General features: G+C 43.5%; 1 protein-coding gene across 1 annotated transcript; it reads right to left on the bottom strand.

Annotated features, from left to right (window-relative positions):
• Window positions 1-2,821: 2,821 nt before the first annotated feature.
• On the bottom strand, window positions 2,822-12,110 carry LOC140719488 (galanin receptor 2b-like). The gene is made up of 3 exons (XM_073034198.1): window positions 11,851-12,110; window positions 9,406-9,795; window positions 2,822-4,114 (listed from the first exon to the last, which is right to left on the bottom strand). Exons 2-3 carry the CDS (start codon window positions 9,768-9,770, stop codon window positions 3,382-3,384), a joined length of 1,098 nt encoding a protein of 365 aa, XP_072890299.1. The 5' UTR covers window positions 9,771-9,795; window positions 11,851-12,110; the 3' UTR covers window positions 2,822-3,381.
• Window positions 12,111-15,812: the final 3,702 nt, after the last annotated feature.

Below are 15,812 nucleotides of genomic sequence, written 5' to 3'. Positions count from 1 at the left end.
CGTGAGTGGGTGTCTGGGGGGTGGGGGCTAGGGTGTTGTTTTGTCATTAGGTAGTAGTTGACAGTTGAGAAACAGTGATTGGGAATAGACTTCTCTTTCTGGAGTAGCAGGCAGGTTGTACTGGGGAGCCAAAGAGATGAATGTTTGGACCCAAGGTGAGAGCAGTCAGGAAGGTGCATAGTGGCTCCAATATTTTTAAACGAGTTGGGTGCATGAGTATCTGCAACGCAGCTGCAGTTTAACATGGGTAAGTGTGACGTGACCAACTTTGGTTCTAAGAACAGAAAGATAATTATCTGAATGGTGGCAGACTGAGGAAAGGGAAGGGACAAGACCTGGGTGTCGTTGTCCATCTATCACTGAAAGTAAGTGTACAGGTGCAGCCAGTTGTGAGGAAGGCAGGTGGTAGCTCAAAAGTTCAAATTAATTTATTATCAAAATACATATACATCGAGTGGCCACTTTATTGTGTACCACCTGTACCTAATAAAGTGGCCACTGAGTGTGTGTTTATGATCTTCTGCTGCCGTAGCCCATCCAATTCAAGGTTTGATGCATTCAGAGATGCTCTTCTACACACCATTGAGTTAACAGGTGCTTATTTGAGTTACTGTTGCCTTCCTGTCCACTTGAACCAGTCAGGACATTCTCCTCTGACCGTTCTCATTAACAAGCCATTTTCACCCACAGAACTGCCACTCACTGGATGTTCTTTTGTTTTTCGCACTATTCTCTGTAAATTCTGTTGTGTGTGTGAAGATTCCAGGAAAGCAGCAATTCCTGAGATACTCAAACCACCCCGTCTGGCACCAATAATCATTCAAAGTCACTGAGATCACAAAGAGCCATGGAAAAAGTCCATTCAGCCCATCTAGTCCATGCTGAGCCATTTAGACCTGCACCGGCACTCGCCCTCCATACCCCTATCATCCACGTACCTATCCCAACTTGTCTTAAACGTTGAAGTCGAGCTTGCATGCGCCACTTGCGTTGGCAGCTCATTCCACACTCTCATGCCCCTTTGAGTGAAGATGTTTTCTTCCCCATTCTGAGGTTTGGTCTGAACAAATGAATGAACCTCTTGACCATGTCTGCATGTTTTTATGATTGGCTGATTAGATATTTGTATTTTTGAACTGAGGTACAGCTGTGCCTAATAAAATGACTGCTGAGTGGGTGTCACGTTATACTGCTCTGAGGTTTACTTTCTTACAAGCACTGTAAGAAAAAAGTAGAAAAAAGAAATAGGTACTATAGAAGCAATGAAAAACTACACATAAAGACTGACAAACAACCAATGAGCAAAAGAAGACAAACCACGCAAATGTAAGAAAAACAAATACATAAGTATTTTGATGATACTGAGAACAAGAGTTGCATTGACTGGAGTACAGGTGAAGGGATGTCCTGCTGCAGTTCTACAAGGCCCTGGTGAGACACATCTAGAGTTTTGCATGCATTTTTCTTCTTCTAGAGATGTCTTGACGAGGAGGGAGAGCAACAGAGTCTTTACGAGACTCTCTGCTATGAGGAGAGATTGGCTCAACCAGTCCTATAACTCTCAGGAGTTCAGAGACACGCGAGAGAAGCTGATAGGAGCCCACAAAACTAAACAAGCCAGATAAAAGGAGGAAGTAGCTGATGGATGATGAGTCTAGAACTAGCAGACAAATCCTTAGGTTATGGTAGGTACCCTCTGGAACCAAGATCAAGAAACATTTTTTTCTCCCAGAGCTGGTGGCTTGTGGAGGCCAACTTATTAACAATGTTCAGGAAAGAGGTAGGCGCATTATTTAATACTAAAGGGATCAAGGGATATGGGTAGAAGGCAGGAACAGGGATCTGAAGTAGAAGATCACATTGAATGGTGGACCAGGCTCTGTACAATTGCAGCAAGATACCCCTGCTCCTGTACTCCAGTCCTTTTGCAATGAAGGTCAACGTATCACCTGCCCTCCTCACCGCCTGCTGCACCTGAACACTTGCAGCTGCGAGATGAGGAACTGCTGCGTGCTTGTGTTTGCAGAAGTGCAGCTTTAGGGCAACATCCTATGCACAAAATACCTTCAGACCATACAACTCAGGGACTTGCGCTTATATTTTTTGTGACTGTACATGCTATCGTAGCTGTATGTGCTGTGTGTGACTGTACATGCTATCGTAGCTGTATGTGCTGTGTGTGACTGTACATGCTGTGATTCGCACCTTGGCCCTGGAGAAGCAATGTTTCATTTTGCTATATATATGGGTATGGTTGAATAGCAATTAAACCTGAACTTGTTTTTAGGCAAGGACATCTAGGGCTTGTTGCATCTTCCCTTTCCTCAGTCTACCACCATTGATTGATGGAACAGGCCCGATGGGCTGAATGGCTCCTTCCAGCTCTTGTGTTCACAAGTCACAGCTCTAGACCAAAGACACAGACTTGCCCTCTGTGGCAGAGCACTCAATTCCATTTATCTTTACACTTTCACCAACTGCTAAAGCTTCCCTTATAGATATTGAACAATGAAACAATCATTAAACTGCTGTGATAAAATCTTGTTTTTTCCCAATCCGTTGCAGATGGATAAAACTTATGTTAAAATTTTGAAACAACCCCACATAACAGTCCCTCAGGCCTTGATCCTAGAGCTGAATAACACTTTGGTAATTCAGTGGAGATATTTATTTCTAAAACATTTAAGCGAAAGAAATGAATGAAATGCTTGTATTTCCTGAGGTAACACTTCACCACAGCATATGAAGCTAACACACTCACAACAAAGTACGGAACTTGAGCCAGTAAAAGCCATGGGAAGTCCCGTTTCTGGTCTGCCGAAGGCTGGTGAACGTCCTGAAAGATTCCACGATCACATAGCAGGTCAGTTTATAATGCGTTCAGGACTATACAACACAATGGAAACTGCTCGATTATTTGTGGATGACATGTTTGCTTCATAAGTTCTTCAATTTAAGTAATTTTAAAATGTGGCAAGTGCCTTTTCTCAAAATGCATTCAGTTGAGGAAGAGCAGTTCCATCACAACATGACTTGCTCCTACTCTGGATCCAGTTCTACTGAAGGAAATCCTTGAATTATCCTTTGAAATGCCATCAGGCCAAAACCTTTACAGATCAGTTCTTTACATTTTCCGCTGCTGTCTGTGAGGAGTTTGTATGTTATCTATGTGACCGCATGGGTTTCCTCCAGGTGCTCCAGTTTCCTCCCACAGTTCAAAGATGTACTGGTTGGTAGGTCAATTGGTCATTGTAAATTGTCCTGCGATTAGACTACAGGTAAATCGTGCATTGCTGGGCAGCACAGCTTGAAGAGCCGAGGGGCCTGTTCTGCATCGTATCTCAATAAATAAGCAAATTTGTTTCCTCCCTGAGGGTTACGTCAGACCTCCTGCCCGAGACTAACTCTCGGCTCTTCCCGCACTAGGGCTGAGCGGCCAACCATGCAGTTTTGTTCATTTATCTGGGAGGTTTCAGTCGTGGCAGGTTGAAACCCAGTCACGGTGTTGGCCACATGGACAACGTGGACTTTATTGGCAGCTTTCTTCTTCAGAAGGCAGGTGAATACTTGTTTGAACCTCTTCCGGAAATGCTTTGAGATCAAAGCGTACACGATAGGGTTAAGGCAAGAGTTGGCGTAGGACATGCAGTGGGAGATAAGCCTGAGGGCAAAGGTTGCCTTATTGAACGGGAAGTCCCCAAACCAGAAGCACATGATTAATACATGGTGGGGCAACCAACATACGCAAAAGAGCACGGCAACGATGATTATCATTTTGGTTACTTTCCGCTTGGCTTTCTTCCCTTCAGAGATGGTCTCAATGGGGTCCACTGATGTCCACAGGTACTTGATTGTCCTGGTGTAGGCAAAACTCAGGATTATAACGGGGATGGCATAGCCAAAAACAAAGGAGGAAACGTCTATGATCTTTCTGCTGGTATCTTCCCAGACTGGCACACAGACAGGCACCCCTTTGTAGAGGACAATCTGGTAGTAGCTCAAGTACGGCCCAGCTAAGACTATTGATAATGCCCAGATTATTCCAATGGCAATTAAGGCATTACGTGCTGTGCGAAGGTCCCGCGATTTCAAGGGGTACCTTATAGCAAGGTATCTGCAACAAAAGGCAAAGGGGTTATCAGAATTTTACCACATTATCCTTTACCGTAACATGATTCCGTCTAACCGGTTATCATTCTAGGTCTGGGTTGGTCCTTGAACTCGATCAGTAGTGACTCCATAATCAACGTCATAGTTCTCCCAAAAAAATTGGACTCTGCGCCCCCATTTCACACTTAATCAGCTCTAGATCCCAGCTCACTTTGGAATAAAAGTTAAAAACACAGCATATTTTTAAATGGTGAGAGGTTAAAAGCTTCTAGTGCTGAGAGTAACCCCAAGCGTTCTTGTATGCAAGTCACTGACAATTAATGTACAGGTTCAGCAAGTACTCTAATCACAAAGGCAAATGGTACCTTGGCCTCGATTGCAGGAAGGTTTGAGTATTGATTGTTTTGCTCCAATTATATTGAGCTTTGGTGAGACTGTATCTGGAATCTTGTGTATGAACCTGGTCTTCCTTTGTATTAGGGAGTGCAGCCTGCTTAGCCTCTCCTTGGATGATAAACCTTCCATCTGAAAGTGAGGTATCCCAACGACGTGTGGTTAATTAGCTGCTGTAAATTGCCCCCAGTGTCTGGGTGAGAGGTTGGGTCTGGGGGATGCTGGGAAAGTGGGGAGAATATGAAGAACTTGATTAATGTTGGATTGACGGCTGGCACTGGTTCTGTGGGCCGAAGGGCCAGTATCCGTGTCCTATCTCTCTGTGACTCCAGGGGTGAAGATGATTCTGCATCCGCGGTTTGTACCCTGAGGTTCACTTGCATCCCTGCCACTCTCACTACGGGGTCGTGATTGATTCTGTGCCTTGTCCACGTTTCGGCCGCTCCCTATAACCTCTGACCCACTTGATGCCCAGTGACAAATATAATAACTCGGGACCAGAGTGTTCCAAAGATTCACAACCATCTGAGATAATTTTTTTTAAATTTAGGGAAATGGCATGGTAACAGGCACCCTTCCAGCCCAATCAACCCACACCTCCCAATTATACCCATGTGACCAATTAACCTATTAACCCATACGGTATGTCTTTGGAACATGGAAGGAAACTGGAGCACCTGGACGAAAGGTATGAGGTCACAGGGAGAATGTACAAATACAGACTTCGGATGAATTGAACCTGCATCTCTGGCACTGTAATGGGTTACGTTACCATGGCAATCAAGTTTATCCTGAGTCTATTTCCGTTAGTTCAACACCCTCTAACCTGGGTGAAAAATCTTCAAAGTTCAAAGTAAATTTATTATCAAAGTACATATATGTTTTCATATATAACCCTGAGATTAATTTTTCTCATGGGAATTCACAGTAAATACAAGGAGAAAAAAATCATAATAAATAACTAAGAAATCAATATCAAGAGCATGAAATGAAGTAACACACACAAAGTGCTGGTCAAACACAGCAGGCCAGGCAACATCTATGGAAAAAACGTCGACTGTACTTTTTTCCATAGATGCTGCCTGGCCTGCTGAGTTCCTCCAGCATTTTGTGTGTGTTGCTCGGATTTCCAGCATCTGCAAATTTTCTCGTTTGTGACACGAGATGAAGAGTCCCTGAAAGTGAGTCCATAAGGTTGTGGGAAGAGTTCAGTGATGGGGCAAGTGAAATTGAGTGAAGTTATCCTCACTGGCTCAAGAGCATGATGGTTAAGGGTAATAACCCTTACCCTTACCCTGAACCTGGTGGTGTGGGCCCTAAGGTGCTGTATCTCCTTCCTGATGGCTCAAGGAAGTCACCTTTCTGTCCCCTCAACCCGACTGGATATTGGACCATCTCGGTCAATCTCAGCACAGCCCGAGCCATTCAGGAGCCTACCAAGCCAGTATGTCAGTCCTCAGATGTGGAGACCATAATAGCAGACAGAATTCCAGTGATCTCATCAAACCCAGCACAATCTTCTCAGGGCCAGGAGACTCCGGTGGGATGGATAGTTACAGAGATAGACCACAGCAAGGACTGCTTCAGTCATGGGACACCATGACGAAACTCCAGTGCCTGACCAACATCTACCATGTGCCATCTAAACCCACGGTCAGATCCATGGGACGGGGCAAGGACAGGGAAAAAGAAGGCAGCTTCTGACTGCACACTGGAGTCAGGTCACCGATCAGTTAAATTTACCGACAAGAGCAGATTGGAGTCGGGGTGTTAGCAACAAGATTAGGACTCTGGGAGATCAGGAGTCAGGTATTAGCAGGCTGGGATGGTGGGCTTCCATCATGGGCTTTGACTAATTCTGGGACGCGTGAGGCAGTGAGGAACTTGTTGGAGGAACTCAGTGGGTTGAGCAGCATCTGTGGGGGAAAGGAATTTGGATTGAAACCCTGTATCGGGACTGAGAGTGGAGAGGGGGACTGCTGTGATACGGGGGCCAAAGCTGATCGGTGGGCTGAAGAGGGCAGATGGATCTAGGTAGGGGAAGCATTTAGGAATTGGGCACAGAGGCAAGCAGGTGATGGATGGAGGTAGGAAAAGAGGGAGACAGAGCCACTAGGTGGGAAGGGAAGGGTGAATGTGGTATCAGAGGTTAGAGGGTGATAGTGATACTGCTGGAGAGCATGGGCTTTGGCTGAACAGAGGCTTTGGGATTGGGATCAAAGGGTCATAGCCGATTTGAAAGCCTACAGAGTTTGGATGGACTGTGGTCAGGTAGGAGACTGGAATGGACTAATGTTTTACTGGGATTCAGTTATGGGCAGTGTTGTGGGGAAGTTTCTAAAAGTTTCCAAATCCAGACATTTAAGAGACTCATAGATGGATGAAAGAAAAATCGAGAGCAACGTAGGAGAGAACTGTTAAATTGATCTTGGAGTAGGTTGAAAGATCAGCACAATATTGTGGGCTGAAGGGCCTGTACTGATCTATGTTCCATGTTCTATAACAGGAAATACAGGATCTGACAAGGTTAGGGACCCAGTCCAACATCGAACATGAAGATTCAGTGGTGCTGGAACAAAGCTCCACATTCCTAGGGCAACTTAATCTCATACCCTTTGACATCCCCCTGGGAGAGAATCAGAACCAGGTGCACCCATGCACTTTCAGAATGACATAATTCACCCCAGGGATTTTGCTGACCATGTCCCACCCTGGAAATAACAGATGTTCAGAAGAGAGGTACTGAGAAAATGTTCGAATTTCTTGCAAACACGAGGGAAACTGCAGATGCTGGAAGTCCAAAGCCACATACACAAAATGCCAGAGGAACTCAGCAGACCAGGCAGCGTCTGTGGAAAAACCAAAGGGTCTCAGCCCGAAACTTCAACTGTTTACCCTTTTCCATAGATGCTGCCTGGCCTGCTGAGTTCCTCCAGCATTTTGTGTGTGTTGCTCCGAATTCCTCTTACTCCAGTTCCCTGCAGGGAAGACAAGCATGCTGCCTGCCTTCATTAGTTACCGTTTTCCACATTATGCACCATCTGATACCTTGTTTTGCCTATTGACTTAACTTCTTCATATCTTTTTGTAGACGTTTTGAGATCTTCTCACAGATCAGTCTCCCACCCAGCTCCGATAGCCTTCAATATGTTGCGCTCAATGTTACTGAGGCTGAGGGCCCTGAAGTAATGTGTGTGGCAGTCCCTCAGTGAAAGATTGCTAACCCAGACACCACTGATCTATTCTTGTTCTGCTCCTGTGCTTAACACTGGTCATCTACCAGCACTAACGTTAATCCAAATCAGGAAGCTTCTGTCTCGAAAACCTAGATTTAGAAAGTCCACTGCCTTTAGGTCACTCATCTGTGGAATGGGAAATTGAATTGAAATGTGAGGCCACTGTGAAATCCCGTCTTTCACATGGCAGACGGAGCAAAGGTCTCAGCCCAAAACATTAGCTGATTTACTTCCCTTCATAGATGCTGCCTGACCTGTTGAGTTCCTCCCGCGTTTTGTGTGTATCGCCCAAAGTAATTTCTTATCCTTTTAAAGACTGCCCGCAGCTTATATATAAAGAGACGGTAATTTCTCTCTGGACCATAGATAACGATTCTTTGTTCATTCTGATCATCTCACAAAGGTGAAAGATGATAGACAAAATCTGGTTTGATTTTCATATCATCTGACAGCTTCAAAAATTACCAATAGAGATACAATTATTGGTAATTTTGTTCTGAGTGATGGTATTTGCTTAGAATATAGCAGATAAATTAGCATTATTAATGCCTCTCTAATCCATGATAATCTTCACAGAGAAACCGCTCAGCTGCAACACTCTAGGTAATTGGTAAAAGGGCGCAGACAAAGAGATGTGATTTTTTATAATGCAGCATATTCTCGTGGTCCGCAGTGCACTGAATGAATAGGGAGGTGGGTGTAGTGATGTGCATAGGGAATATTTGAAGGAGCAGGGTGGGAAGTTACAGAGAAAGGGTGAGGATGCAGTCTAAATTCAGATGGTTTTTCCAGGAACCAGAGCAGGCCTGGTCAGCCAGATGGATCCTTTCCCCGTTTCCAACGGGATTTCAATCCAAAGTTCAAAGTAAATTTATTATTAAAATGCTTATATGTCACCATATTATACTACCTGAAATTCATCTTCCAGCAGACATTCACAATAGAACAAAGAAATACAATAGAATCAATGAAGAACTACACACAAAGACTGACAAAAAAAATCAATGTCATCCTGCTCTGGAGAGAAAACCTTAAAGGTTTTGGCTTCTGTGTTTGATGTCTTACTTTTTTTCTCCCCTCAGGGTTTTCTTAGAGGGAGCAAACTGTGCCGCAGATGGTGCTGCCAGCACTCTATTCTACCAGCTCTGCATCAGATCTGCAACGCTGAAAGAGGCTGCTTAGCCCGATTTAGCAGTGCCTAAAGAAGGCAGTATCTACCATTAAGGGTCTCCACCATTTGGGGCAAGCTCTCCTCTTGCTGCTACTGCTGGGCAGGAGGTGGAGAAGCCTGAAGTCCCACGCCAGCAGGTTCAGGAACAGCTACCTACATTCCTACAGCGATTGGCCTCTTGAATTGACCTGCACAACCTAAGCCCAAGCTCAGGAAGGGCACCCTACGGATGACCTCTTGCACTACGGGGGACTTGTCTCTGTTTGTGTTTTTTTCACACTAATATCTTGTTTTGCACAGTCCCTTTCTTCCCTGTCTTAAATAATTTAATGTATAATTTATTTTCTGGGTATAATCTGTACTTACGTGCCTGCTCTTTCTGGGGGTCCTCTGCACCTACATGCCTGGTTATGTCGTGACCGTGGATTCCTTGATCACCCAACCTGACTACCGTTCCCACAAATGAAACGCAAACGGGCTTGTGAATAGGCTTACCTGTCCACAGATACTGCAGCCAGAATGAAGCCACTGGCGTACATGGTGAGGTAGATGAAGAAGTGCACCGCTTTGCACATGAAGGAGCCAAAGAGCCACCCGTCCAGTGTGTAGATGGTGGCTTGAAAGGGGACACAGAAAATAATAAAGAAGAGATCAGCTATGCTGAGGTTTAGGATGAAGAGATTGGTTGTACTGGAACTCATCTGCCCATTCCTCAGTAGCACTGCCAGGACAAGACCATTCCCTACTGTTCCGAGAAGGAATATCAGTGAAAAGATGACCGGAACTATAATACAGCCGGGTCTAAAATCCGGATTTTCCGAGACCTTCCACTCATCTGCCATGTTGCTGGTTGAAGGCATAAAATAGGGAAAGGTTGATGAAGTTCTGTGAAAAAAGATACAACGTTGGAATTAAAATCGACAATGTCAACCAGCTTGATCGTAATCATCGCTTTCTAGTGCCTACTCAAGTTCAAGTTCAAGTTTATTGTTGTCTTAGGCATGCAAACACAGGGTATAAATGCCATAAAAATTAGCATTTTTTTGTGGCAGCAGCACAGTACATACATTATAAGCAACACACACACACGATGCTGGAGGAACTCAGCAGATCAGGCAGCATCTATGGAAAAGAGTGAACAGTCGAATTTTCAGGCCGAGACCCTTCATGCTGCCTGGCCTGCTGACCTCTTCCAGCATTTTGTGTGTGTTGCTTTGGATTTCCAGGTTCTGAGGATTTCCTCATGGTTGTGACGGTACATTATAAGTTTGGTTTGAAGGATAAAGACCGCCAATGCCCAAGTGAGTAAATTCACCCTGTTAGAGAACCACAGAGATCAGTGGGTCTTGTCAGTCCAGCTGACTTCCAAATGGGATAGATCTGCAAATGACCTCCAGGCTTTCATCCTCCAGTCCTTACTGGAAACGGTGCAAGGATCTGAAAGATTCTTGTAGGTATAATATTGGACTCAGTTATGACATTTCTCACAGATGTAGCCTTGTAAAGCCTATTTTATGGCCACTGACAAATTGTTGAAACCAAGAACAATTTACTGACGTCCAGGAGAGCAGAAGAATTGAAAATAGAGGACAATAAAACTTCCTCCTGTGTGACGTGACAGTACCCATTTATTGCCTTTTTACATTATTAAAACATTTCTATGTCATGGTTTTACAGGAAATATAAGGCTTGATGCTTTTGGTAAGGACTATTTTCCAGCATCCAGCAGCAGGCAAGTGAGCACAAAAGTCTTGTGTATGTTATACAAAGGAGATTAATTGTGCAGTGATTTTAATTTGGACAACAAATTAAAATCAAACTGCTTTAGAGGGCATTTGAGTACATTTTCCCTCCTGCTGAATGTTTTTACTAGACAGCAGTTTTTCCCTCTCTCTCTGATTTTCTGCAACAAAAACTAGCAATGTTTCATTGTTATATCTTAACAGTTCTACATTATAACATGTGTTCAAGGGAATTAAGTCCGGAGTGCACTGGACTTCCAGCTTTAATCTGATCGTCTCAGCAGATGAACTTCAGCAGCGGGTGAGTGCGGGCTGGATTCCTGGTCCTCAGTTTCAGCCAATCTCTCACATCAGAGTCTCCAGTTATTCTGCTGAGGGCGTAATCACACATCGTAGCGGAAAACGGAGCATGACAATCAGACTGCAAAAATTCAGTTGCTATACGTACATCTACATATAATATAAAACTAAGAAAGCTGTCATTACTAATAAATGAATTAAACTATAGCAAGGAACATTTTTGTGCTCAGTTGAAGTATATTAACTATTCAATTTCGCATGCAATTTTTCCCACTGCCCAATCTTGTCATTAACCATTGATACTACAGCGATTGACTTCTGTACATCTATCTATGATTTGATTTTCTCGCTACTATATACTGTATGTGGCTCTATCTACCTTTACATTTTTTGTAACCGGGTGCCCTATGGATCCTTGCTTCGATCTTTAAAATACCAACAACCTATTCAAATTTATTTCTATTTCTCCGCACCCTTTCACATAAGTACCTGCCAGGCTGTGTTAATCCCAGATGTTATGTAGATTTTCAAACACACATATATTTATGCCGAATTATGTAATTCCTGCTGCATTTACTTACAAATACTTATGGATATTTCCATATAGACACAAATACATAGATTAAAAGAAGATAGGTGTCAATTTTTATATGTACATATACATAGAGACGCACTAATTTACGCAGATTTTAATTGTACATAAATATGTTCCCATGGTTATATACTAAAATATGCATTGATATTGTTAAAATATACACATAAAACAAACAAAAACAAAATCAATTATGTAAATTAATTTCAATACCAAATATGAATGAAGATTAGTTAAGAAAACCACTATGCATACTGTAATACTGTAATAAGCACAATGGGAATGACAGTCTCAAATTCCACTTACCTTCAGAAGGTGCTTGCCACAGGATTAGAATTCACTCAGACAACACTCTGCAAGTTACACTGAATCCCCATGAAACAGCCTTTTAAAAGCAACAAGCTTCCATCTCTCTTAGCATCCCCACACCTACCGCACCCTTTGATTTACTGAATGGTGTGTGTTGTCTGTCCAGTATAAACCTTGTTGTTCTGACATACCAGTGGAGCAAGAGCTACTCGTCTCTCTCAGTGGGACCACGTATCAGCGACTGAAAGGAGGTGTACTCTTCCTTCTTTCACACTGATCTTGTGATTTAAAGCAGAGAACATTAGATCAGGACTCTGGTAAAATAGAAATCAAATTGAATTAACCCTTTCACTGGCCCATACCCTTACATTACTGAAAACCTTCTCTGTTATGCCAAGTCTCATCTTTTTGTATTGTTCTTTTAAAGTGCACAATGAATCTGCCCCTTTTGAGATGGGGGGTGACTAATTTGCCTGAGATTTCATTTGGAACTGATTTTAGCTCAAACCGAATTGGATGTTGATTTACATCCCTTCCTCCTACTGTACTCGACCCATTTTCTGTGGTGAACAATGGTTGAAGTCGAAAAATTGTGTAAGGTAATTTTTCGTATTGAAATCACATTCAATGACCTTCAGAAAATGGATTTGAATAAACTCTCGACATGAAAGCTGTAACGATGTAACAGTGGAAGATTGTTACGCACAATGCTTCAATCTGATCTATTCATGTTGTTACTGACTCCAATTATGCGAGATCACCATCCCTCCGTACCATAACAGCTCATCAGATAAAATCAATATTGCTCTCCACATCCCTCAGACCCTCCTGACACTAGAAGCAGTTATACTCCATCAAAACCTGCCATGATTTTGAAAAGCTCGATTAAATCTCTCAGTACAATTTGTATCATTCTCTGCTTAAGCACATCCCAGTTTATCCAATTGCCAGCTCAAGCCTCTCATTCCTTCATCTACCTGGAGATCTGCTCTGCAAACCCCTCTCCCTCACATGCTCTGAGATTCTTCAGCATACAAGGTACCCAGAGCACTACAGAGATCCCACACAAAGGTTTAGCAGAGCTTCTTGACTCTTGGACACTATGTGAGGAGGTAAAGTGGTAAATTTTATTCCCTACAGGATTAGGAGGTGGAAGGGAGGTGAGAGGGAATTAAACACATTAAAATGAGAAACTCAGCTCTAGCTTGTCAATGACATACCTACTTCCGAGTTTAGCAGAGATAAACTGACAGAATCCAGTTTACCATTTCTTGAGGGGGCAGCTCAGATTTCACCATTACATGCCCAGAGCTTAGGAAACCTGCAGTTGAAGGGAGGCGGGGACTGCTTGCATAGCAGGTAAACACATTTCCAGAATAACTTGTGGACCCAGTACTTCCTCACCCATCAAAATAACCAGCCATGATCGGATTCTGTCCGTGCACTTGAGTGGACTCACTGAAAACTCTAGCCCCACTGATCTCTGACTGCAATGTCTTCCACAATCTCTCCCTGCATTCACTGCTCCCCAGCCTCTTCCCTAGCAACTCTCCCCACTACCACCTCTGCCCTGTGACTTCTCTCCCCTGTGATCCCAATCCACAAAATCACAACACAATCTCAGTCTTAATCCCATCATCTATTTCTCTCTGTCTCTCCCAGTGATCTCTCCAGAAATTGCTACCCCAGAAACCTCTTACTTCCCATGTCACTTCTTCCCAAAACAGTTTCATTCTCCACCACCTTTCCCTACTCCCATTGTCCATATTTCATATCTTCTCACAAAAGGGATACCATTTGGAGGAGATCAGCACACCAGGAAGAAGTCCACATATCACAAAGAAAACATTAAATTCTTATAAAAGATGCCTCAGGAGTACAAGATTGAATCCAGGTTGCTGGGTTGTGAACCAGCATAGTAACTGCTGTGTCACTGAGTGGCCATTAGGTGGTTGTGGCTGTAACAATGGGCATCTTCTATCATGAACTAATACTACCTCCCAGTTAAGTCCCAATTTTAATATTATAAACTTTGCTGTCAAAGACCTCATTCAGCTTTTCACTGATAATGAATTCCAACTGGGCAGCCCCATGATCTTTGTGCTCCTTCACTTCTAACCTGCTGATCATCCCAACACTGGTTATTCAACGGCTGCTTACCCTGCTTTTGACTGACCAGGACTGGCGCTCAAAATTTCCTCCTTTAGCTACTCTGCCTCTCTATTTCTCTCCCACTCTACAGCATTGTTTAAAACACATCTATGATCAAACTTTTGGCCTTTTGCCTGAATATTTTTTTATGTAGCATTGTGTTAAATCATATTTGAATACCCCCACATATGACATTGCCGAAAATTTCACTAATTTATAGGTGCCATATTTATTCAAGTTGTTTTTCTGTGTGAACATCTCTCTCTGTTCTTGCATTCTCTTTTACCATTTACAATTCTTCCTTCCAAAAGATGTCACTTTGCATTACTTTGTATTAAATTATCATTTATCAGTCCATTTTGGGCTTCATTCCCTCAAAGTCTCTTCATTGTTTACAACCACATTATTGAATCTAGGGAAATTAAATCCAAGTAATTAAAAGAAAAGTGTTTGTCAGAGATTTGCAAAATGATCTGCTTCATTAATTGTCCTCAGTGAAGGGAAATCATCTTCAGTCTGGCCTGCATGTGAGTCTGGATGGTTGTTAACTGCTTCCTCAGTTTAGGGGTTGGACACTTCACAGGTATTCCCAGTCATGTGAATTAATATATTCATAAAATGGAGGTAGTGCCACACCTGCCCTACACCTCCTGCATCACTACCATTCAGGCTCCAAGCAGTCCTTCCAGGTGAGACAACACTTCACCCGTGAATCTGTTGGGATCACCTATTGTATCTGGTGCAGCAGGTGTGGCCTCCTGTATATTGATGTGACCCGATGTAGATTGGGAGATCATTTCACCAAACACCTTCTCTCCATCTGCCAGAAAAAAGTGGGCTATCCCGGTGGCCATTCATTTCAATTCTACTTCCCATTCCCATTCCGACATGTCAGTCCATGGCCTCCTCTACTGCCGCGATGAGGCTACATTCAGTTTGGAGAAGCAACACTTTATATTCTGTCTGATTAGCCTCCAACCTGATGGCACGAATATCGATTTCTCAAATTTCCAGTAATTGCCCCCCCCCCCCACCATTCCCCATTCCCATTTTCCTCTCTCACCTTATCTCTTTACCTGTCCATCACCTCCCTCTGGTGCTCCTCCCTCTTCCCTTTCTTCCATGGTCTTCTACCTTTTCCTATTAGATTACCTTTCTCTGGCCCTTTATCTTTTTCATCAATCAACTTCCTAGCTCTTTACTTCACCCCTCCCCCTTTCCTGGTTTCATTTATCACCTACCACCTCGTACTTCTTCCTTCCTTCCCCCCACCCTCTTACTCTGACTTCTCATCTTTTTCTCCAGTCCTGATGAAGGGTCTTGCCCTGAAACATTGTCTGTTTACTCTTGTCCATTGATGCTGCCTGGGCTGCTGAATTCCTCCAGCATCTTGAGTGTTTCTCCTCTTGGTAGTCACTTAGTCACTTAGTCACTAATGTACAGATTTGCTAGGGAAGATGACCCTGGATTGTTAAAGAGGAACAGAGAACAACTTTCAACCTCTGAGACTTCTACCATTCAATGGTTAAAAATCCCTGTCACCCTGTCACCACTCCCTATCCGCTTATCCAATGTTGGGGCAGGTGAAGTTGAATGAAGTTAATCCCACCAGTTCAAGAGCTTGATGATTGGGTGGTAATAACTGTTCCTGAACCTGGTGGCGTGAGTCCAGAGGCTCCTGTACCTTCTTCCTGATGGCAGCATCGAGAAGAGAACACGACCTGGGTGGTGAGAGTCCTTGACGATGGATGCTGCTTTCCTGTGACAGTGCTCCTTGTAGGTGTGCTCAATAGAGGGAAGGGCTTTAC

The sequence above is a fragment of the Hemitrygon akajei genome, chromosome 31, assembly GCF_048418815.1.
Source record: "Hemitrygon akajei chromosome 31, sHemAka1.3, whole genome shotgun sequence".
NCBI lineage: Eukaryota > Metazoa > Chordata > Chondrichthyes > Myliobatiformes > Dasyatidae > Hemitrygon > Hemitrygon akajei.
Note: the sequence above shows the minus strand (reverse complement) of the source record. Positions and strands in the feature narration are given on the sequence as shown.